At 43.5% G+C, this 26014-nt stretch overlaps 1 protein-coding gene across 1 annotated transcript in view; it reads left to right on the forward strand.

The window, feature by feature from the left end:
• The window catches only part of SLC24A3 (solute carrier family 24 member 3), a 337622-nt gene extending 311969 nt beyond the window's left edge, over positions 1-25653 (forward strand). The window contains exons 14-17 of the mRNA XM_077812070.1: positions 1237-1351; positions 2631-2743; positions 24575-24640; positions 25466-25653. Coding sequence (XP_077668196.1) covers positions 1237-1351; positions 2631-2743; positions 24575-24640; positions 25466-25615 — 444 coding nt within the window. The 3' untranslated portion in view covers positions 25616-25653. The remainder of the gene's footprint in view (positions 1-1236; positions 1352-2630; positions 2744-24574; positions 24641-25465) is intronic.
• Positions 25654-26014: the final 361 nt, after the last annotated feature.

Here is a 26014-nt window from a genome sequence, read left to right on the forward strand (position 1 = left end):
AATTAGAGAAATCTTCCAGTCCATGCACAGTTAACTCCTATACTGAATGCAAAATTAAGGTCAGGTTTTTCTCTCAGAGCCAAGCCAAAATCTTGCAAAATAATTTTTTAAGAAAGCCTTAATTCCCTAAACAGAAAATGGAGAGTGACTAGTCTCCCCTGCCCCCCTAAATGTTCATTTGAAAGGATGAACTGTTTTTAAGAACGAGTACCTGCCCAACCTTTCCAAAGCTGGAATACCAGAAACCACAGGATCACTGTGTTGCTCATAACATATGGTTCAAATTTGTTAGACTACATTTTAGAGAGTATGAAAATCAAGTATTATCCTGAACTGAACTTTTTTATGTCACTCCTTGCAAGTAGATACAACCACTAGTGTAACTTGCACTGATGATAAGTTCTGTGTTAAGCAAGAGCTTCCAACGTTCCAAAATGCATAATGATTCAAAGAACACTAATAGATTGCAACATGCATACCAAAAGACATGAAGATGGTTAGCAGTATCTCCTGTGTGTTAAGTTGCCTGCACTGACTTGAGGCTGTACCCCTGACTACAATATGCTTATGGTATAATTATCTTTGGTTTTCATGATTATTTAACTATTATTTGTATTATAGTAATGCCTAATGACTCTAATTCATAGACTTTAAGGCCAGAAGGGGCCATTATGATCATCTAATCTGACCTGCAAATTGCAGGCCACAGAACCTCAGCTACCTGGTCCTGTAGGAGCCCCCTAACCTCTGGCTGAGTTACTGAAGTCCTCAAATCATGGTTTAAAGACTTCAAGTGACAGAGAATCCACCATTTACACTAGTTTAAACCTGTAAGTGCCCCGTTCCCCATGCTTCAGAGGAAGGCAAAACACCTCATGAAGATCAGGCTCCTATTGTGCTAGGCACCATTCAGACAGTCCCTGCCCCAAGTAGTTTACAGTTCAAATAGACACAGCAGATAAAGGGTGTAGAGAAAAGAGAGGCCTCATGAGGTGAAGTGGCTTGTCAACGGTCCATGGCAGAGTGGGGAATAGAACTCAGGTTTCCTGACCCTATGCCAGTTGCCCTGCCCATTAAACCCCTCCCTCTCTTCATTTTCCCTTTTTAAGAAGTTCTTTTGCATCACCATCAAACTTAGTTATAGAAACTGACCCAGATCATATTGCAATGTAGGGACAAGTTTGACTAGGTTTTAAATAAATTTAAGCCTCTTGACAGTTCTACTTATTTCCCTAGGTTACAATCATTGGCTACACATTGGGTATTCCAGACGTGATCATGGGTATCACATTCCTGGCAGCTGGAACCAGCGTGCCAGACTGCATGGCTAGCCTTATAGTAGCAAGACAAGGTAGGTTTGCCTCCTATATTAGCAAACATGGATGTGAAAGCATCTCCTACATGTCCACTTTCTGTTAAGAAGGTACAGAGGAAGTATGGCTTGCTAGCCTCCAGATAAGCTTTCCCGATAAAGTGGATGATATGAAAGTGCATCTTCCCTGAGGTGTCCAGATGCTATTCCCAAGCTTTGAAAAAACAAGCTGGGGCTGAAGGACAAGACATGAGCATTCCCCAGCTCTCCTTTACTAGCTCAACTGGAAAAATGGGTATGTTTGCTACTCAAGTTCTGTAATATATGGTTCCCAAGATGTGGCAAAGATGCAAAGGTTTGAAATAAGACTCCAACTGATCTGTAATAGACATAATTACTTGAAACTATTGCAGCCTTTGGACATCCACTCTGTATTATTCAGAACCATAGGTTTTCAGAGCTATACTCTGGGCAGGGCAGTATGGGAAGAGGGGTTAGACACAGATGAGGTAGAACAGCCTCCGTCCTTCTGTTCTTTTCAGATTCTTATGCCTCTAGAGGCAGATCATCAGCTGGTGGAAATTCTCATAGCTCCATTAGAGCAGAGGAACTGGCCCTTGGAGTCTTGTGTTGGTTCCACTTGACATTTGGGAAGGGCCACTTATATCAATCAGTCAAGTTTGTGGGGGTGGGGCTGGACTACTTTAGTGGCATACTAATATGTCCAAAGAAGCAGCAGGGAGAGGTTCTGATGAGTGAAATCAACGCTGATTTGAAATTTAATATTTGCAGAGAGAACAGGAGATTGTCCTAGAACTAACTTGCCATCACAGAGAAGGTAAAAGGCCACTATTGAGTCTGGACCATGCTTTAGCAGCATAGCCAATGCCAAGCATTCAAAAAACCATGTTCAACTTGAAAATTAAGGATTAAGTTTATTTGTCTTCTGGTTTCTGAGACTTTGGGAACACTTGAGTCATTTTCTCCAGCTTTTCTCCACAACCAGGAGGGCTGGAAAATTATTTTTAATGAAAACAGATTTCCATTACTCCAGAAGCTGGAGCTTTAAGAAAAATTGAGTTGGCAATACTGCTTTGGGAGGCCAAGAGGCTGTTTTCTGGTGAAACATACGCTTCCCCAGTATGCCCATATTTTTTTTTTTTTTTTAAAGAAATGAGCATCAGTCGTAAAGAAAGGCCAAATCTAGCCAGTGTTAATCTATACAGAGTCAGGAGTAGTTCAGATGCAGATATTTTTGTTGAAGAGCAAGAAGCCTTTACTGAAATGACTGATTGTACCCTGTTTCCTGTTTCTGCAGGCATGGGGGATATGGCTGTGTCGAATTCCATTGGAAGTAACGTTTTTGACATTTTAGTTGGCCTGGGTCTCCCATGGGCTCTGCAGACTCTAGCAGTGGATTATGGTTCATATGTAAGTCTTATATTTGATTGATTTTTTTAAATTAAATACAAATATTTCTTTTAGGCTTCTGTCATGTTTTCTGTCACGTAAAAGTTCTTTCAGTTGAAATTTGAGTGAGTAAATAGCAATACCTATGTATGATTTAGGGAAATTGTAGTTAATTCTGTCTAAGATTTGTGGCATGAGTACTTTTATTTCCTGTTGAATGCAATAACCCAAACTGCAATAAGATACCATATTATACTGTATTTTGAATAGATACATGAGCGAGAGAGAGGTAAATTGCTTAATAATAGACTGAGATCTCTACTCTGAAGGGATAAAAATAGAATGATAAAACACATAGATGAGAAGGTTTGGATAGGAACAAACCAGCATAGCTTCTGGAAAGGAAAATCATGCCTCACTAAGCCATTTGAATTCTTGGAGCATGTCAATAAACTAGTAAATGAAGGAGGCTGTTAAGAAAATTAAATATCACAGGATGATGGGTAAAACAATACCGTGGATCAGAATATCACTAAAGAGGCAGAAAACAGAGTGTAGAAATAAATGATCTGTTTTCAACATAGGAGAAGTTGAACAGAGGGGGTGCCCTAAGGAATTATATTAAGATCATTGATGTTTAATAGATCAATTAATAATCTGGAAAGGGGAGGGAATACTGAGATGGTTGTATTTGCAAGGGACAAAAATTATTTAGGTGAGTTAAGACTAGAGAAGACTGTGAGTATCGAGAGTAGTCTAACAAAGTTAGGTGACTAGGGAACATGATAACAGATTAAATTTTTTGTTGGCAAGTGCAAGGTGATGCACATAGGAAAGAATCATTTGAACTGCTTCTTAATATTGCAAGATACTAAGATAACTAACTACTCAGGGAAACGACCTGGACATTGTTGTGGGTAGTTCCATGAAAATATTTACTAAATGTGTAATGGTGGTCAAAAACCAGAGTGTTAGGGTGCCCATAAAGGGAGAAGTATCAGAGACTCCCTCAAGTCCACTAGAGACTTTGTATTGCTATTAATTCTAAATGGAAGACACTAAGATTTTACAGTGATCATGTAGATATAAACTGTATCATAACATATACACACAAGATGGGCGAATTAACGTTGCACAGGCAACCTTAATTCTGGCATTTCCTAACATATGAGTGCTTGATTTTGCAACCTTTAACATTCTTTTAATACAGATTTTTGTATATAACATTTGTACAGCTTTACCTGTGGAACAATCTTTTGATGCTTAAGTGCAGATCCTCATCATGTGTAAATTGTCATAGCTTCATGGAAGTCATTGGAGCTATAACAATACGCCCGCTGAGTATTTGTCCCTTATTGTATCATGCTCACCTTCACTTTGTATCTTCCTGTATAGTTGAATGGTGAGGAAAAATTTGATAACAGGTTTTTTAGTGCCTGGTTACTCTGTCTCCTAGATTACATTTGGGATTTCTTTGTGAAGCTGCAGTAATCATTTACGTTTGAGATTATGTTCTGTTTCCTGTGAGGGGGAAGAACATGACTGATGGAGGGGGGAACAACAGAGGAATCACTCTTTTTCTGTAATTTGGGAAGTGTTAGAAAAAGTCATTGGCTAATTTTTGAGATGTTGGTGCCAAACCTGATCAATGAAAGGTGCATTTTTCATATGTGTCATACCCTGTTGTAATTATAGAAAGTTTAGGGAGAAAGCCTGTTGTGTCTAGCCCCAAAGTCACCCCAACAGCAATTGTGCTGATATACTTTAAAATAGCTTTTTAAATTATTCCGAGGAAACAATTTTTCATTATGCTTCATTCCTTTGGGGAAGTTGGTAACATAATTTAAACTAGTTTAGAGACAGACACTAGACCTTGTAGTTCTGTTGCAAACCCCCATATCTTGTGCTTCAGATATTCAGACTAAAGATTTTTGAAAAAGAGAAAATGCAGTTTTGAAATCTGACTTTTCCTTTTTCTCCAGCGTTAGTCACTGAATGACACAATTACACTATCTCCTTTTAATTATCATCATCATTATTTATGTTACCATACCACCTACGAGCTCTAGTCATGGACCAGAACCCCACCATGCTGGGCACCGTAGAAACACGGAACAAAAAAGACAGTCCCTGCCCCAAAGACCTTACAATCTAAGTAAGATTTCAAGGCAGTTGCTAAGGGTGCACTTCGGTGGAACCAGCAGCAGTGTCTATGCTTCAGGCTGTGTAACATTTTTCAGTCTAATCCTTTGTTTTCAAGCACATGTACCTTTCTTAAAATTTCGCCTTGTGGGCCGAAATGTTCCTGACCCCTTGTCTGCCTGAAGGTGACTCGTTTGCAAAGTGGGAACAAAAAGAGTTCTGATATTTTCCCTATTTGAAAATACTTCTCGCACCATTTTTTTGAACATCTCTGCAGCTGAAATGGCTGGGGGTTGAAATGTGAAATCAGGCATGGAAATAGTCCTCACTGAGCAGACATGCCTTTGGATGTTCTGAAGATAGCTGTGTTTGATTTGAGTGGGTACTGAGCCTTGGACAGTTATTTACTGAGAAAGTATCCTTTTTATACTCCCACTAACTACTCATGGTCATGTGCTTAAAGTTAAGCATGTGCTTAAGTGCTTTGCAGGATCAAGCTTGCATTGCTCCAACATCTGTCAGGAAGGAGCCCTTTACACACTTAGTGGTAAAATTCAGACAAAATACACTGTGCCTGCTCCGTAAAGGATTGTTAGAGGCACAAATCCAGACACGTTTTCTTTAGAACAGCCAAGATGTCTTGACCTGCCTGGCTCATACAGTGGGACTGCTCCTGTGCTTAATTTAAGCACGTGCTGAAGTGTTTCACCAAGTCGGGCCCAGAGCGCTCAGCACATTGTAGGATCGAGTCCAACGTGCCTGGCTAAGGAGGGCTGTACTGTGCTTCCCTCTTGTTCCTGAGCCTATACCAGCAGCAAAGGATTGCACCCCTGTGCCACCTCAACTGGCCAAAGTTTTGGGGGGCCAGAGTCAAGGCTGTAACCACACACCCCCTCCTTGCCCACCTGCTGCAAGCAAGGGCTGTCATGGGCCCATGGCATCCACTACCCCCTGCACCCACAGACCTAGGGACAATCAAGACCATAGTGAAAAGCCCATGGATCTTGTAAAGTGCAAAGGGATTAGGGAGTGCTTGTGAGCAGGGCTCAGGAAAGCGTATCCCTCCTCAGGTGCACAGGAAAGTGCTTTCTGAAGGCGTTGAGCCAAACAGTTCCTGATTATGGAATTCACCCGTACCATTGCCAATTCCTGCCAGCCAGGTGAGCTTTCAAGTCCTGCAGAGTGAAGCTGCTGCTTCTTCATTTCATGGGTTTATCTCTCAGCCCCGTACCCTAATCTACCCAAAAAAACCCACCAACAGCCTGGGAAATTCCTTATCAATGTGATAAGGGAACATTAAAGGCACAAGGTCAGGCACTCAAGCGTCAGGAATTGCCAAGAAGGTTTTCCCACCCCCACAAATGCATCCAGGATTAATTCACAAGAGGAATAAAGACACCTTTGCACGTGGATTAAATTTTGGCACCCTATTGAACCAATCCAGTAGGTGTTATTTATTGCTTTAAGTGAATGCAGTGCGTATTACCTGGCAACCCTGAAGATTGCAGTCCCCTGTCTATCTTCAGGGCATGTTCGTTATTTAGATGCAGTGTGGTCCAATGGATAGAGTATTGAGGCTCAGGAGACCTGGCTTCTATTCCCAGCTGTGCCAGTGACCTGCTCTGTGTGTGACCTCGGGCAAGTGACTGCCCCTTTCTGTGCCTGTATTTTACCTCCCACCCTTTATCAGCCTTGTTTATTTACATAGGAAGCTCTGTGGGGCAGGAACTTGCTCTTACTATGTGTCCGTACAGCACCTAGCCTGATGGAGCCCCAATCTGAGTAGGGGTCTCAAGGAGCTGCAGTAATACAGAATCCTAGAAATGTAAGGCTGGAAAAGACCTTGAGAAGTCATCAAGTCTGGCCCCGCCACTGAGGTCTGGTATACCTAGACCATCCCTGACAGCTGTCCGTCCAGCCAGTTCTTAAACACCCCCGGTGACGGCACTACATTCACTTACAGCAGTAAACCACACTTAGTGGCTTTCTAATATGAGACCCCCGCTCAGCTCAGGGCCCCCTCCACCTCTCCTGGGAGCCTATTCCAGAGTTTAACTACCCTTATCGGCAGAAAGTTTTTCCTAATAAAAATGGCAGCAGTGCAAGCTCTCCTGCCCCGCCGCACCCACGTGGCTCCAAGAGAGAGCAAAGGACCAATATAAACTCAGTACATATCAAAAAGATCTGTGCATATATTTCACCTTTTCATTGTTTTAAGCATCAACATATTAAACATCTTCCATGAATAATGATATTTTCGATCTTGACTAAAGATCCAAAGCTGAAGTCTCGGTGTGGAGGAGTAGTGACCTTTTGACAGAACTCTGACATTTCACTTGGACTGGGAAAAGAGGCTGGGGTTAAAAACAAAACTAAATTAAATGTGGTAGGAATCAAATTCATTTTTCTAGGTCGGAGCTCATCCCTATATTTGTTGTGTTTTTCCTCTAAAAAGGACATAAACAAGAGGCTGAACATGAGTAGCCTGTTTCATGTATGTGTAACAATGTCCTCACTGTTTAATTTATCCAGATTATGTGTTGTGCAACGTGGTCACATGTTTAAAGAGTAGTCTTACAAACAAACCCATAACCCGCAATGAGCGTTTCCTCACTATTTACTTCAAGTTCATGGATTTAGCCCAGAATCCACAGCCAGCTAAACTAAAAACTGTATCTGGCGTGTAAGGACTAGATTCCACTTGGTTCAGATATAGTCTGCTGACAATGACAACATTTGTGAACTATGATTGTTCATTATTTATTCCGCCCCGTCGGTATGCCTGGTACTGGATTCAACATAGAGAAGACAACCACACGAAGCTTACGCTGAGGGATTTGTGAGAATAAGTGTTAGGACTCCTCACACAAACAAGGCTTACTCACATCATTAAGGCCCTGCACAACTGGGCCCATGTTTTTGACAGACAAATATGACTTTGCTTACATGTTAAACACTGGAAGATTTCAAAGCTAATAATTACTATTTCTTTAAATGTTTGGCATGTTCCCAACTTCCCATTTGAATTGCCTCGTCCAAAAGAGGAAGTCCCCAAAGCTATTACTGAAGCTTTGAAGCATTCCCCCCACCCACCCACACACACACAAGAAAAGATTAAAAAAAGAAAAGCCGGTTTGAGCATAATTACTTTTAAGTTACCATCCAAAACTGCAAATTACGCCACTAGAATGAGCCAGATAACTGAATCGTGCCATGGTCGGATGAGGGGATTTGAAATTAAATTTGAGAGGGTAAAAATGCATTTTAATAAACAAACTGTTAAGGCACTTGTAGCTTTAAGACCAATGGAGCGAAGACACTGGTGGAAAGAGAAAGTGAGCTGAAAGTCAAGCCTCCAGTCCAGAAATGCGCTTAAGTGCATGAGTAACTTTAAGCATGTGAATAGGTTCGTTTGCTTCAGTGCCATAGGAAAATGAAGTTTAATATTGAACAAGACATTTCAGGTCATTTTAACAAATCAAAACCTTTCAATTCAGGACAGCCTGACCCAAAACAAAATAATGTTTCTGTTTTCCTGACAGAAATTCTTTTAAAAAATGTTGGCAGAATTGAAGTTTTCCCATGGAAAAATTTTGATTTTGTGAAACCACATCTTCCATAGAAAAACCCTTTTGATGGAAAATTCTCAACCATCTCTTCACTTGAGTACATGTTTAAGTCACATTAAGTCAATGGGATTTAGGTCCATGCTTAAAGTTAGGCACATGCTTCCATGCTTTGCTGAATCGGGTCCAGGATGACTATCTTAAAACACACAGGGTGAAATCCTGATTTTGGGGTGGGGGGGCAAGATTTTCACCCATATCATATGCTCCTTGGGCCAGAATTAGCTTGGACTCATACCGTCATCCATCAGAGGAAACCCATCCACATGGTTCCTGAACTGGTTAGCCTGCTTGTCAGGAAGGTAATGGTGACAGAAAGCAGCGAAAGGATCTGTGATGACCAGTGCAGCCCAAAAAGTGGAAGGATCTGCTGGCTGGGACAAGGTCCTGGGCAGAGCAGCCAGTGAAACATTGATTCAGTACATCTCTTCATCAGTCTCTGCCAGGGGGGCTTTAAAACCATGGCAGCAAGTCTGAGCCTGGGTCTACAGACTCAGGTGCTCAGGGCTTGCGCTGTGGTGCTAAAATCAACATGTAGATGTTGCTGTTCAAGCTGCAGCTTAGGCTCTGACCCACTCCCCCACCCTGGGCTTCAGACCTTGTGCTCCAGCTGGTTTTAGTGCCAAAGCACAAGCCCCATCAGTAGACCCTGAGACTCGGTGCGGCGGGTTTTAAAACACAGTGCAGACACAACCCTAGTCACATACTAATGCTGCCCCACCCCCTTCCTGAGGCTAGGTCAGTGAGGCTGCCTGTGGGGAACCCTAAAGGGATCCTTCTGTTGGAGGAGAATGGCCAGGGCAAGAATCCACAAACAAAGAGGTGTGAAGCCGAAGTCGTTCTTATTTAAATAAAGTGTGGGGGTACAGAAAGGAAAAAGGGAAGGAATTCAGCCCAGCTCCTAAGCAGGCTTGGCCCATCTTGAATAAACCTCAAGGCCTTTGCCATTTTCCCTCTCCTTGATCCAAACATTCAACTCAAAAGGAGTTGAGTGTGGAGAAGGGGTATCAGACATCTCACTCCACTTGTCCCTCCTACTACAGAGGAAGAATCTTCTCCTGCTCATGAAAAATCTCTTGATCTGTTCTATTCTTTTCTAACCTATTTAAGTTCTTGTACTTCATCCATCACCTTGTTATCTGAGCATGGTAATGGCCATCCTGACTACCTAGAACAGCTTCTCGATTAGGAGAGGAAGCTTGCACGCTTTAAGACACCAGGCAATAACTGTAGATCACTGGAAACTAGCCTTAGGCAGGGTCTGTTTTATAGCATTTCAGCAGATGCTTCCCAGTGTCAGTTCATTCAGTGTCCAGTTTCTTTTTATGCAAACAGATGCAGAGTATCTCATTATTTACTGGAGCACTATGTCCAATTCCAGTACAGGAACGGAATGTGACAGCATTTTCTCTGGCCTTCTATCTCAGACATGGTTAAAACAGTTTGTCCCTGAGAAAAAATTCTCTGTAGAACTGACAAAACAGTGGTCTTAACAGACATTCTACAGGTTCCTTAGCATCTCAGGACCTGCAGTATGCTTGTTTTAACAATCCAAAATATCCTTGTCACCAAGAATATCTGAAGTTCACCTTCAGGGAACTTCACTATCAGTTGTGTGCTCTGATATTCAGATTGACATCTGCTCCTAGACTGTTCTCCTATGTAATGTCTGGTGAAATCCCTCTACATCTGCTGTTTTGTCCCATCTGATTCATAATCACCAGTGGCCAAATTCTGCTCTCATTTACACTGGTGTAAATCCAGGTGAAATCAGTGGCGTACGCTGTTTTTACACTGGTGTAATGCAGAGCAGAATCTGATTCCTTTTTCTTCATCTGTGTGACAAGCTTGGGTATCACAATGTGTACACACAACTGGCAGTGAGCTGTGCTATGATTTTATAGATGCTGACATTTTTTTAACCTTATGTGGTAATGTGGTTTCACCCACGAACCAGCCGATCAAATGCTCATAGCAGGAAATAGGTTTAAGTGGTAAAGTTCTGAATGTGAGGCCCCATTGTATTGTTAACAGTGTGTTGTGCTTCATCCAAGGATCTCCAAGTGTCTTACAAACATTAAGCCTCACAAACCCCCTGTAAAACAGGATTCCCATGCCCATTTATTTGTGTATTTATTATGTGTATTACTGTCGTACACATATTTATTATGTGTATTAAAGCCACACCTAATGGCCCCAACTGAAATCAAGGCCCATCATCCTAGTCACTGGAGGCATCTAACTCCAGTTGAAATCATTGGCACCTAAATATCCTTAAAAATCTTGCTCAGTACAAACACATAATATAAATAGAGTCCCTGAAAAAAAAGCTTACTGGTAAAGACTGGGCAGGGAACCAGTCAGAGAGAGATTAATTGATTTCCCTAAACTCACACCAGAGCTGGGAATAGAACTCAGGTCTCCCAAGTCTCAGTTCAGTGCCCAAGCCATCCTATTGTAAGTGACATTCTTGGTTCTGTTGGCTTGTTTCCCATGCTCTTTGCTTTGGTGAAAATACATTTTAGTGCCTGGATTATTTTATTCCTCAGCTTTTATTTTGGAAAAAATCTCCATCTCTTGTTATGTGTTTGGAAGCCCGCGCCATATTGTTTGACTTCATGGAAGTTCCCCTCCTCCTACTTTCCGAAGTAGTGTAAAACCTGTCTACATTTTGAATGCAGGCTGTTGGTACCCATCAGCATAAATGGGGACCTAATCCAAAACATCATTCATCACAGAAGGCATTATTCCAATGCCATGAGAATCTACAAAACGGGTGCATCATTCATCAGAATCAAAAAGGAATCCTTCAAGAAATGGAAACATGGACAAATTGCTAAGGAATACAAAAGCATAGCACAAACATGTAGGGACAAAATCAGAAAGGCTAAGGTACAAAATGAGTTAGCAAGGGACATAAAAGGCAATAAGAAGAGATTCTTTAAATACATTAGGGTGTAAAAGAAAGATAAAGGAAAGAGTGGGTCTTCTACTTAGGTCTTGTCTACTCTGGCAATTAACAGCGCTGCAACGTTCTCACTCGGGAGGGTGAAAAAACACCACCCCCCCCCGAGCGCAGCTATTTGCAGCTCTGTAAAGCACCAGTGTAAACAGTGCCCCAGCGCTGGGAGCTACGCCCCTTGTGGAGGTGGGTTTTTTAGAGCTCTGGGAGAGCTCTCTCCCTGCACTGCACTGCGACCACACAAGGCACGTTACAGCAGTGCCACGGCTGCGCTTTAGCGTTGCCCCTGTAGACTAGACCCAAGCGAGGAAGGAGAGCTAATAACTGATGACATTAGGAAAGCTGAGGTGTTTTATGCTTATTTTGCTTCAGTCTTCACTAAAAAGATTAATGGTGACCAGATACTCAACACAGTTAATATTAACGACAAGGGGAAGGAATGCAAGCCAAAATAGATAAAGAACAGGTTAAAGAATATTTAGTTAGATGTATTCAAGTTGGCAGGATCTGATGAAATTCATCCTAGGGTACTTAAGGAACTAGCTGAAGCTATCTCAGAATCACTAGCAATTACCTTCGACATCTCACGAAAGACAGGTGAGGTCCCAGAAGACTAGAGAAGGACAAACATATAACCTATCTCTAAAAAGGAGAACAAAGAGGAATGAGAATTATAGACCAGTCAGCCAAACTTTGATACCTGGAAAGATACTGGATCAAATTATTAAACAATCAGTTTGTAAGCACCTGGAGGATAATGGGATCACAAGGAATAGCCAGCATGGATTTGTCAAGAACAGACAAACAATAGCAGGGCTATTGACAGGGCTTTGACAGGGCTAATGGCCTACTGGATGGAGGAGTAGAAATAGATGTGATATATCTTGATTTTAGTAAGGCTTTTGAAACATTCCCACATGACAGTCTCATAAGCAAGCTTAGGAAATGTGGTCTGTTAGGATATAGATGTAAAGGCCTGTACTCGAAGAATTTAGGTGTATTCTTATCACTTGGCTAGTTAGAGGTATAAAAGGAAGAATCAAAATCACTGTCTGCCAGTGTAAGGTCCTTCTCTTACTGTGACAGTCTGAGGCCCTGTTCTTAGGCTAAGGCCTTTGACTAAGCAACAGAGGCAGCCATAAGCTGGGAAGTGAACGGTCACATCCTCACATTCCAAACTAGTCACATTGAAATAAGGTGCTTTTGGGCTGTTAGGAATACAATCCTGTCCTGATAGTGCCTATCACCTCCAGAGAAAGGGAAGTGCCTAGAAAATGTAAAAGGAAACTTAGTTTGATAGCATCTTGTCTGGCAAGAACTCTCTTATCAATAGCTGGGATGTGAAATCCTCACTTCTGTATTGTTTTGTCATTATAGTTCCCACTTTGCTATTGTTTGTCTGTATAATCTCTGTCTGGTTCTGTGATTGTTCTGTCTGCTGTATAATTAATTTTGCTGGGTGTAAACTAATTAAGGTGGTGGGATATAATTGGTTACATAATCATGTTACAATAAGTTAGGATTGCTTAGTTAAATTTCAGGAAAATAATTGGTTAAGGTATAGCTAAGCAGAACTCAAGTTTTACTATATAGTCTGCAGTCAATCAGGAAGTGAGTGGGTGGGTGGGTGGGTGTGGGGAAAATTGGAACAGGGAATGGGTGGGGGTGGGGAAATTGGAATCATGTTTTGCTAAAGGGGGAAATGGGAACAGGGAATGGGGGTAAGGAAATTGGAATCATGTTTGGCTAAGGGCAGGAATGGGAACAGGAACACAGGTGTAAGGCTCTGTGGTGTTAGAGCTGGGAAGGGGGACACTAAGGAAGGAAACTGGAATCATGCTTGCTGGAAGCTCACCCCAATAAACATCGAATTGTTTGCACCTTTGGACTTCGGGTATTGTTGCTCTCTGTTCATGCGAGAAGGACCAGGGAAGTAAGTGCGTGAAGGAATAAGCCCCCTAACATGGTCTAAATGAAATCACTCTAAGGTGGGTGCATAACTAGTAGACAGACCATTCTCAGGGAGTAGTTATCAATGGTTTGCTACCAAACTGGGAGAGTGTGTCTAGTTGGGTCCCCCCGGGGTCAATCCTGGGTCTGGTACTGTTCAATATTTTAATTAATGACTTGGATAATGGAGTGGAGAGTATGCTTCTAAAGTTTGCAGATGACACCAAGCTGGGAGGGATGGTAAGCATTTTGGAGGACAGGATTAGAGTTCAAAACAACCTGGACAAATTGGAGAAGTGATCTGAAACCAACAAGATGAAATTCAATAAAGACAAGTGCAAAGTACTACACATAGGAAGGAAAACTCAAATGCACAACTACAAAATGGGGAATAACTGGCTAGGTGGTAATACTGTAGATCACAAATTGAATATGAGTCAACAATGTGATGCAGCTGTGAAAAAGGCTAATATTCTGGGGTGTATTAACAGGATGTTAATATGTGAGGTAATTCTCCTGCTTTCCTCAGCATTGGTAAGGTCTCAGCTGGAGCACTGTGTCTAATTCTTGGTGCCACACTTTAGGAAAGATGTGGACAAACTGGAGAGAGTCTGGAGGAGAGCAACAAAAATGATCAAAGGTTTAGAAAACCTGACCTATGAGGAAAAGTTGAAAAAACTGGTCATGTTTCGTCTTGAGAAAAGAAGGCTCAGGGGAGAGCTAATAACAGTATTCAGTTATGTTAGGGACTGCTATAAAGAGGACAGTGATCAATTGTTCTCCATGTCCACTGAAGGTAGGACAAAAATTAATGGGTTTAATCTGCAGAAAAGGAGGTTTAGGTTAGATATTAGGGAAAACTTTCTAACTCCAAGGGCAGTTACGTTCTGGAATAGGCTTCCAAGGGAGGTTGTGGAATCCCCGTCATTCAAGGTTTATAAGAACAGGCTGGACAAACACCTGCAAGGGATGGTCTAGATTTATTTGGTCCTGCCTCAGTGCGGGGGGCTCAGCTTGATGACTGCGAGATCCTTTCCAGCCCTCCATTTCTCCAATTCTATCATTTGGTCTCTGGTATCCTTCTCCCTTTCACACTCGGCACTGGGAAGATCTTGGAAAAGATGGGCTCAACTGAGGTGATCTTTAGTTCTTTCCAGGGGCGTGGAGTGAATCTTGGCTATAGTGAATCTCCCTTCTTGGAATCATTTGTTCCCACATGGACTACAATGTGGGCTGCTCCTTTACAATGTCAGACAATCTCATTGTGATAATTTCTTCTGGCACCCAGGAGGCAAAAAGCCACCCTGTTTTTTTTTTCCTCTGGACACAGATGCCTGGAGACAAATCTCTCCCTGTGCAGTCACCAATCTAGCTTACTGGATCTTTCTTTTCTTTCTGTCCCTGGATTACTTCTGGATCACAGATTGACAGGAGTCTGGTCAAAGCCTACAGCTTGTTCTCAATCTAGTTTTCCTCTGGGCAGAACAGCTACTGTTGGTGACCAGATGGAAAGGTTCCATAGTTGTTCGCTGTCTCCTCCTTCAGGAGGATTATCCACGATCTCAACTCTGGTGGTTCCTTTTTTTGCCTATCCATCTTGTCATCTTAGGTTTCTCCCAATGCCTTCAGATGTTGCTCAAACCATCACCTCCATCCTTTCTCCACCAGAAAGTAGAGCAGCTTGCAAATCAGATACAAATTAAACCCTCCTGGCCTTTGTCTAAGAAAATAAATATCAAGAAGCTTCCTCACCAGATTACCATGGTTCCTTCTGTATCTTGTCTATATCCCAGTTATATTAATTCAAGGTAGCCTCTTTACTTGTTAAGACCTGTCAGTATGAAAGACCTGTCAGTCTTACTCCTTCAGAACTCACCTCATCATTGCTCACAGAGTTTGCTTGGTCACACGCCCTTCTGCCTGCCTCTGTACTGGCCCTGTTGCTCATCCAGCCCTCATGCAGAGCTTTCCAGCAAAGACCCACACCGTCCTGGTCCCCTGCAGCCCTCCCATTTTCAGTTATTCAACACTTGGAGTCCTGAACTGGTTGTTGCTTCTGAAATGCCATTGGACTCAATCCTTGGGAGCCAAGTAACACAGGCCTAACAAATCCAGAACAGAAACAAAAACCATCCATGGAAAAGGTTTCCTATCTTTCTTCCAGGTGCTTCCCAGGGTCTCCATCTGGCAGCCTTAGTGAACCTACAGCACCTTCAGCACTCAGAACAGGTTTGGGCCAGGATTTTTTTTTAACTTCCTTAGGGGAGCAGGGTCAGATCCACCTTGAACTGGAGCTGTCACTCATCCCACCCCACTTTCCCCTCCTGTATCTATTTTCAGCCTATGTCTCTGTACAGCGAGTGTACTAGCTGCACGATGGAGTGTTGATCAGTCTACCCATCAGCCGCTGGGACAGGCTTTAACTGTGAAGGCTGTTGAAAGCTGATGTCTGGCTCCTGTTTTGGGCATCCCCCTGGTGCAGTCAGAGAGAACTGCCTGTGAGATGAGAGGTGAGGCTGGCACCAGCTCCCCCACAGAAGAATGTTCTTGCCTCCAGCCACGGGACTTGTGTAGTTTCTTTGGCCAGGGGCTCTCAGACAAAACCTAGTCCTTAGGCCTATTCAAATTCAGATGTATAGTGCTAATATTCACCTGCTAATGTCCTGCGTACACATTCCTAATGAGCGTGCTTTGCAAAAGTGCCGCTGATGACTACATGTTGGCATCATTTCATATCACTGTATAACAATGACTGACTGGGCATGTAACCGTTTTGTGTAACTAGTTCCTACCTGACAAAGTATTGTTCCACCAGTGGAGTGTGCCCTCCAACTCAGCCTCCATGATGTGAAGTCTTGAATTCTTCTGAAGCACTAGCAACCACAGGGCCAATTTTGCAGCCCTCATTCATGTTAAGTCGCATCTGTTCACATGGGGCAGCATTGCCCCTTGCAGTCCAATCTGAGCTTCAACATTGCCTCAGACTTTGCGGTGGGACAACTTCATTCCCCCTCCACCCCAGCTCAACTGTGTTGGACTGGGGGAGTGAAGCCAATTTCCCACCCACTCTCCACCCGTCTGCACACGCAGGGGAATAGCAGCCAGGTGGCAGCTGCTCTCCCCCTCACCCAGAGCCTGATGATATCCATAGCCTGTGACTGGGAGTAACAGAGCTCATGACTCTCCTTGACAGGGGCATAGCTGGCCTTGAATTGAGCCCTGCAGCTTCCTTTACCTAGTTTGCATTGATTGATTGATTCTCTTCATCACAGACTTTTATGACTAGGTGCTGGAATGATGCACAGGGATAAAAGCTTCCAATTAGTGTTGCCGGGCATCTGGTTTTCGACAGCGCAGCAGGGCCAGGCCAGTCAGTGGCACAGTGGGGCTAAGGCAGGCTTCCAACCTGCCGTGGCTCCGCAAAGCTCCCGGAAGTGGCCACCAGGTCCCTGCGGCCCCTAGGCACAGGGAGGCTCCATGCGCTGCCCCCGCCCCAAGTGGCGGCTCCACAGCTCCCATTGGCCAGGAACCGCGACCAATGGGAGCTGTGAGGGTGGCGCCTGTGGGTGCGAAGGCAGCGCGCGGAGCCTCCCTGGCCACCTATGCACCCAGGGGCCATAGGGACCTGGCAGCTGCTTCCTGGGAGCCATGGTAAGCGCCACCGGGACTCCGTGCTCCAACCCCCTGCCCCTGCCCCAGCCCTGAGCCACTTCCTGCACCCCAAACCCCTCATCCCTGGCCCCACCCCAGAGCCCTCACCCCCCTCCCACACCCCAACCCCTGCCCCAGCCCAGTGAAAGTGAGTGAGGGTTGGGGAGAGCGAGTAACGGGGGGATGGAGCGGGTGGGGGTAGGGCCTTGGAGAAGGGGCGGGGCAGGGGGTGGGAACGGGTGCACAGTTTTGTGCAATTAGAAAGTTGGCAACCCTACTTCCAATCCCAAAGGGAGCTCTCAACACAGGATCAGGTCCTCCTGTACACCCTGCATTCATCCCTTGTTACCTTGAGTTTGTACATGCCTGCGTTGTTCAAAACCAAGCCCTCGCTGATGCGAATTGTGTTGGATTGTGCAAAGGAAATTCACACAGCAGCCCTACTCAAAACTATCCAGTCGGAAATGCACACAGACAGGCAGGAAAGTAACACATGTCGTAAATTACAGCTGGGTTTGTTGCACTCAGGGGACCCCGTCATATTGCAGGGAATGCGGAGTTCACTGACTTGTGATGCCAACCCCGGCACTGCAGGAGAAGCTATACTAAAATTAGGTTTGGGAGCAGGCTCAGAACCCTCAGCTTTCGCCAGCAGAGAGGGCTGGAAATATACCAGAGCCCTTGCGATCAAATGATATAATTTCTTACATATATGTATCCTGGAGCACAACCAGTTTTGGCTTTGGCAACAGCAAGTCCTTTTCCTCTCAGCAGTTTCCAAAACAGAACTGGAGATTGGAATTACATTATTTCCCTTTTATCCCCAGTGTTCAACTTCAAATGCTGCTAGGCAGGTTGCCCTTCAGTGCTCATTACTGCAAGAGCTATCTGGAATTCATGGTAGCATCCTTGCATGGCCCTGGGCAGTGCACAAAAAGGGAGAGGGGAAGCGCCCCATTTAAATTCAAGCTGTATGTGTTTTGAATTTGCAAACCTGTCAGCTATAATCCGTCAACTCAGGGTCGTCTCCTGTTCTGCTTAGCTGTGTGATTACAAGCCAAACCTCTAAGGAGAGTTTAGTTCTGATTTCAATACCAGACAGTGCTTTTGCCTAAGCATTTGAACCACTTTTCAGAGCCGTTGAGGCTTCCCCTGTGGCTAGTGGGAAGTTGAATGGGGAATAGGTCAGGCCGCAGCATTATAGTGATTGGCGAAAGGAGCCAGTGGGAAGGCTACAATAGCAGAACTATGTGCAGGTAAAGTCAGGGAGACACTGAGCCATATTGTGGGCTGAGAAGAACGGCAGTGTATATTACATGTCGGAAGTAAGTTGGCTGGAAGACAATAAAGCAGTGAGACCTGCATCACTCTGGCCATGCGTGTGTATGTTAAGTGAGCATAATTTACACCCCACGTGACAGAAGCGGGTGTGGCAGGGAAAACATCTAGCTGGTTAAGCAGGTAAAATAAAGCCGTAGGAGCCCATTTATGCCTGCTTTGCTTTCCTACCCTATTGTCACATGCCCTGTGACACCACTGTTTACATCACCAAATAATTTGGCCCAGGCAGGCACTTGCAAGGGAGGTGCAACCTGCTTACACCAGGTCGGAATCTGGCCCCCTGAGCACTCATCTCTTCTTTCTTTCAGGGATAGGAGAATCACAACGGTGTCTTTTGGAACAAAAGCTACTGTGATTTCATTGATATTAGGGGTGTGCGTTTAGGTGCCTTCACGAGAAGTGCTGCTAGGGCTAGGAATGGGCTAGCTAAGTGTGCAGCTGCAATCTCTTTGCCCCCTGCTGCTCAGGCAATGAGCTCAGGCCTGCTGGGAAGAGACCTTTCTCTCCTAGAGGGAGAACACCGTGCAACAGCCCCTCAAAGACTGGAAAAGCATCGCACTCCAGATCCAAATGTCTTTAATCTCAAACAGGCCTGGTCCTTTTCTGACTGCCCCGTCGCATCCTAGTATTCAGTGACTCTTACACACCCTGCAGCAGCAGAAGGGAGGCAAAAACAGGAACTGAAGCTGGAACAAAAAATGGATTATAGCCATGCAGCAGGCCAACTCCTCAGATGGTGCAAATCAATGCCGCTCCTAGTCAGAGGAAACCACAGGAGCTATGCCTATTTACAACAGGTAAAAATCTGACACGTGGGCAGTTTTGTATCGGTGACTTTCTTTACCGTATTCCCTTCTGTTGTCAATTCACCTACGAGCAGATTCTTTCCAGTTTTCCCCCTTCCAGTCTGAGTCCTTCCACTTCGCTGAGCCCGCTCTCACTGCCATGTGTCATGCCAGAGACACATTTCTGACTCCTGAACCACCATGGAAACCTCTTCTCAGTAGCTTGTATAACGCTTTGCGTTTCCCAACAAGGGTTTTGCCCAGTGAATTGTAATTTTTGTTCCAGAAAATACAGCTGCAATATCTATTCCAGGCAGCTGAGCTTCCTGACAAAGTGCATTCCATGGCAAGCCTTGTTTTCCCCAAGGAAACCATCCCTCTCTGTTTACATGGAAGGGGTTTAATCCTACCATCAGAAAAAAGGCTTGTGTAATGATTTTCATTTCAGTGAGGCCGTAACGCTCAGCAGCACATCTTTGAGCCTCATCTGGAGAAATATTCGCCCCTGTCCGCACCCTACCCGGGAGTCACTTAGCCCATTGTTCCAGTCAGTCGCTCTGCAGCTGCTGTCCTGCTAGTCCAGAACTGCAGTGCCTCTCCTTTGTGGCTTAGCCCTCCATCCAAGGCACCACCATCCTCTGCTTCTGGGATGTTCTCAGAGTCTCCTTCCTCAAAGTCTCAGGCAGTCTGCACTGCGCTGACTGTGCCACTCTTGCAGTGGTTGGTAGGGGAATCTGGGCCCACCCTCTACCCCGGGTTCCAATCCAGGGACCCTCAAACCAGCAGTTCAGACCTATCCCTCTCAGGCCTGACTGTTTCCTATCCTGCCTTTCTCAGGTTCCTGCTCTCCCCCTGGTCTCAGGGAGTGTGACTGCAGACTCACCTGACTGCAGCCCCCTCTCTCCTGTTAACTTCCTCTCTTCATAGACCCTGCCCAGCTCCTCCCCTAGCCAGACTGCATCAGCAATTAGGCCCTAGCATGCCCTGTCTTTCCTCCAGGTGCAGCCAAGAGGTTAATTGGCCTAATTTACCCCTTCAGGCCTCGTGTGGGGGTGGACACCCCATCACAGGGGCACAGAGTGCTCAGACATGAAAATTAAAGATCAATTAGACAGATATTCTCCCATCACTTGCAAGAAATCATCTCTTTCTAGGAGGATCCTAAACCTCACAAAAGAAAGGTGGTGCAAGGTTACCTGTCTACAATGGGTCATTTTATTTGCTTCAAGGATAGAAGCATATCTAATTAACTAAAGGTGAAAACGAGAACTGTCAAGCTGGAGTGAGAGTTCATCTCTGCTAATGCAACTCCATTACATGAAAACTGATGCTCAAGTCTCCAGCTTGAGGTGTTGCAATGGGTGGAAGTTGATTGGATTATTTGATTTGCTGTTGTGAGGTGAGACACACTTTATACTAAGTTTCTGTTTATAAATAATTAATAGACGTTGTAAACATGTTACAGTCTTGATTCATGTGTGTTCTAGGGGGTTGTTTCCACATCAGTAGAAGGTGTTATGGTGGTCATAAACAATCCATTGCCCTGTAACAGCTGAGTAATCATTTATTAAAACATCTGTTAATTCTTTATTAACCCTTCATAAACTCAACCTTCTTGTAAGGCCTGCTGGGTTTTAAGACCAGCAGACCTTATGGTCATGCCTTCTATTAAGGCTCCATTTATAAATAGGGTATAAAACATTAATAAATGATTAACAGATGTTTAGTACATTTTAATAATTCTTAATTAAGAAAAGGATTTTTTTTTTTTTTTTTGCAGATGGGCTGAAACACAAATCCCTGTAACAATTGTCGTTTTGTGTGTCAACATTTGGCCCATTTTAGATGTAGGTTTAAGAACTTTTCTGCTTTCAAAGGTACATTTCCTGTTTTCATACGAGTCCAGTCATGTCACTGAGAAGCACCATCTGTCCTTCATGTTGAATGCAGGTATTTTCCATGCTAAAAACATCCAGCTGCTTCAGTTTATTTCTTTTTCCGCTAGATTCCACTTTGGTTGGCATATTTAATACCACCGGTTATTAAATATATTGAAGTCTGTAAGAAACAGCTTCTAATCAAAATCCAAACAAGAATTATTGTACAAAAAAACCATTGAATCTTGGTCAGCCACTGGCAGCTCTGCAGGAGCCTAGGGGCTGGATTTTGATCTCAGTTACATCAGTGTAAATTCATACTACCATCATTAATTGAGCCAGTAAGACTACTTGCTGTTCTAGCTTAGGGTCAGGAATAGATGGGAGTGGTCCAAAGGCAAAAAGCCTAGCCTCAGCAAAGAGTGTGTGTCAGCGTGGTCAACAGGCCCAGAAGGGAATCTTATCCAGACCTCCTTCCCATAATTACACCATGCACAATGTGAGGATCTCAGAGGAGAGCAGAAAGGTTTAGAGAGAAGTAACAGAGAAGGTCCTCAGAACTCAGACAAGGACAAGACAAGAACTCCTTCCAACCCTAGGAGAAAATGTTGTTTCAGAAAAACTGCGAGGGCTTTTAAGAAGTGGTAATTGATGCTGTGAGCAGAAATGGCTCAGGAGCCTTCTTCCATTCTCCATCCACAGCTACAGAAGCACACGGCTCCCTGGGTGGCACTTGCAGCCTGCATTTTACATTAAAAGCAAGATCAGTACTTTCCCCTCCTTCAGTTACATGGGCGATGCCAGTTTTGGCCTTACTGTTTTGAAGCAATCCATGTTCTAGTTTCCTGGAGCAGTCAGACTACTGAGAATAACACATGATGGTCTTGTTAATCGGAGGCAGCAGCAGAATTCCAGAATTTGATTGGTCTACGGGTCATATATAAGAACTGTAACATCTCCAGTTTATAGCAGCAATACGAATTTAATGAATAGTTCTCATTATTATAATTTAGTTTCATTCCAGTGGTTTCCAGAGGTCCCATTGTGCTGGGCTCTGAACAAGCACGGAATAGGAGCCAATCCCTGCTTCAAGCCAGTGTAAGGCTCTGATCTTGCCATGTAGGTGCACCCTGCCTCCAGTACAGACGCCCACTTCATAACTGCTGGTATTACATATGCCAGTCGAAGTGGAATCTATCAGAAAAAGAAATTGTGCATGCATGGAGGGATCTGCCTTCATGGAGTTTATTGCAGGATTGTGACTCAAAATGCCAGAATCGAGCTCCCCTTTCCAGACTCAGACAGTCAAATTCTACTCTCAGTTGCAATGGGGAACTGAAATCGATGGAGTTGTTCTGGATCTACACCTGTGTCACGAGCGCAGAGTTTGGCCCAGCGGGTGGCCAATTTGTTTTTCCTGCGTGTATACGTAGAACTCCGTGAGTGCCTTAGGAGTCCTGTGCCATGTAGTTCTTGATCTTGTAGCCGTCCCTGGCATTTGCAATTCCTAAATCTCTTACAAATGTGCCACTTTATAATCCAGCTGAGAGGATGTGATTGCTGAAAGATGGCTGGTGATACACTGTGTACCATTATTTCCCCTGTTGGCACTTGAGTAAATTATATTGTCACAGAAAATTCTCATTTGAATTGCTCTTTGGATTAAGGACAGTTTTACAAACCAGAAAGAAATCCAGCTGTTAAAACACAAGGCCCACATTGTTAGAGGTGTATGAACTTTTATCCTCAGAATTATTTTCTGCTTTGCAAATCATTTGCAGTAATGGACTAATGCTTTTGCTTTGCTCTGTATACATCTGTAGACCCAGCTGAGTAATTAACAGCTGGAAATCGGCCCACTTAAGGAGGAACACTGCACTTTCAGCTGTCCCCTTGGATCCCAGTAACAAGTAGAGTTATGCTATTGGAAATATTCCCGCACTAAATGAAAATAAACACACCCAGACAAACATTAGTAATGTCCTCATTCAAAGTATCTTTTAAGGATACTTGTAGTGTGTAAAGGGACTTCCTGCTAGAAAGAATCTTAAACTGAGTGAAATGATTTGTCTTTTGGAGGCCTGCTGATTCTAACTGAACTTTGCTAGTGATTTCTTTGCACAGAATGAGCCAAATTCTTCCCTTCTGTAACTCCATTGATTTGAGTGGAGGACTGAATTTGGCCCAGTTACTTTATAATGCTCTGTTGCTAATAGTGCACTGCAGGAAATACAGCTTTAATAGACTGCAGCATCTATCCAGCAAAAATTCTCTACATTAATTTGCTTGTATGTGATAATATAAAATAATTTTTGTAATGAAACTTATTCCGTGAGGTGTACCCAGGAAAGCATAAGCAGAATTTAAGACAGTCTTAGATTATTTAGGCTTTAAGGTTTTAACTGCATGGAGGAAATAAAAAATCCAGTAGCCTGTGGGGTTAAATGTCATAGCTTATGCTACCCACTGCACAATGGCCAGCTGCTTTGCTTCCCATTGGGAAGGTATTAACCTTACAGTGAAGGAAAAGGCTCTTGTACATTTCTCTCTCATTGAAATCCTAGTGCAAACACCTGGCCTTCTATGCAGTGGGCCAGCTGAAGCAGAGCTTGAGTCGACCAGCTTGAGTCGGGAACTGTATTCTCTGATATGCCAGTCGTTAATGCTTTAGAAAAAAACAATTAAAGTACATAAAGGAACAAACAATAACAGCTCTGACAGACTCATATAAGCATAAAGGGAGGAAGGATGGTCCAGTGGTTAGGGGTTTATCTCGGGAGAGGTGAGTTCAATTCCCTGCTCCTGTGTGACTTTGAGTAACTCGCTTAATCTCTGCACATCGGTTCTCCAGCTGCCCAATGGGGATAATAGCACTTCCCTACCTCACAGGGATGTTGTGAGAATAAATACATTAACGACTGTGAGATGCTTGCATACGCGGCGTGATTGGAGCCTTAGTTAGATAAACAGAACGAAGAGCCTTTTCACTTAGCACTAAATAGTTGAGATCCCCGCTAATGATATAAACTGACCATGCCAATTTGCACTGTTAGATTCCATCTTTGTTCCCTTTATGCAGCCTAATAACAGTAGGGGGGAAAGGACATACTTATCCCGGAATTTCTTCCACGATAGCTGGAAAATCAAATTATGGGTCAGGATAAAAAGGCCTTTCCCTATATTATTCATGCAGGAATCACACAGGAGTCAATTAAAAGGAAGGTACAGTCTCATGGTTTAACCTTACAAGAAACAAAAGGAGAGACAAGTAAGAAAGTTGGGGTGGGAGTGGCAGGCTTTATAATGCTCTCAGTCTCTGAGTATGTCACCCTTTGATCGAACACCTTCTTCTGGAAAGGGGAGTGGGCTAAAAACAGTGATGTAATGGTCTTACTTGGCTTTTACATTGCTGGAGGTGTTGTTTAGAGACTGCGGTTTATGGCTACAGAATAATTAGCAGAGATGAAATCTATTGTTCAAACTTCTCACATAGTTTTAATAAAATTCCTTCTTTTCAGATCCAGTTAAACAGCAGAGGACTTATCTATTCCGTTGGCTTGCTGCTGGCATCAGTTTTTGTCACAGTATGTATATAATCTCTTCATGTTCTTTATTTCCAAGATAGTAATTTTACAGAAGTTTGCTTTTTGTCCACATGTTCCTTTTCTCTTAGAGCAGCAGCAATTGCTGTGAGTCCCATTGAGAGGTACTGTCGATTCCTACTGTAAAATTTCCAGGGGCCTAATCTGGTATTTTGCAATCTATTATCTGACCTGACACGAGATGGCTCATACATTGTGTATTTTTTCCTTGAAGGAGCCCCAGGAAATTCACTAGTAATCCTTAGTCACTTTCCGTGGGAGAAATGAAACCAGACTTACTCTTGTGTACAGTCCACTCTCCTGCTGGGCAGATATGAGTTTGCTGTAAAACACAGCAAAGTGGACATGTTCATATTCAAGCATCAGACTGTTTAAAGCATACAGAGGTGTTTACACCTGCAAATTGCAGGCCCAGATACACACACAGCTGAGAGCCGTTTTAGACACACAGAAGGGAGCTGGCCATTGAAAAGTTTAAGGGGTATGTATCTCATAGAATTAAATGGAATTGTTCTTACCAGAATGAACTGACTATTAAAATATTGAGCCAGATCATTACCTGGTATTAATCAGTGCAGCTGATGGTGCTATGCCAATTTATTCCAGCAGTACATCTGGCCCACTGTATAGTAATATCTTAAAATGATAAGTTGCAATTGAGAACAGAATATTCTTCAAGCAAGTCAATGGCACTCAGCAGTGGAAAAGTAAATTTCATGGTCACACTATTGAGAAAGGTGCTTGCCACTGATTGTAAATGTTTTTGATGTTGCTGTTTACTCTGAGCAAATACTGTGTGTATTGTAGGTATTTGGTGTCCACATGAACAAATGGAAGCTGGATAAGAAGCTGGGAATTGTGTGCCTTTTCCTGTACGGCATCTTCTTATGTTTCTCCATCATGACAGAATTCAATGTTTTCACTTTCGTGAACTTGCCGATGTGCAGAGATCACTGATCCAGGTGGCAGACTGTCGAGAGGTACTTCCTTCTTACCTGTGCAATACAAAACACGGCTGGCGTCTCCAGAACACGGTGTACCCAACGGTCGTGAAATATATCCTGCTCACTGTTCATAGGATTCTCCTCCCATCTCGGTTTACCCTCTTCCGACCCCGAAACCTGGAAAAATCCTGCATCGATGTGAAGATATTTTTTTTTCAACATTAATGTGATTTCCAAGTTCAGTTTTTGAACAGTGACTGGGATTCTAAATGAACTGGCTGCTATCTGGCGTTGAGCCAGGCAAAACTGATCTGCTACAATTCCTTCCTTTTTAAGTTATTTGGTGGAAGACTAATCTAATTTATGATTTAAGACTATTGCTAGAATGCAGAAGAAGAGGGTACATTGTATA

The sequence above is a fragment of the Eretmochelys imbricata genome, chromosome 3 (genome assembly GCF_965152235.1).
Source record: "Eretmochelys imbricata isolate rEreImb1 chromosome 3, rEreImb1.hap1, whole genome shotgun sequence".
Lineage (NCBI taxonomy): Eukaryota > Metazoa > Chordata > Testudines > Cheloniidae > Eretmochelys > Eretmochelys imbricata.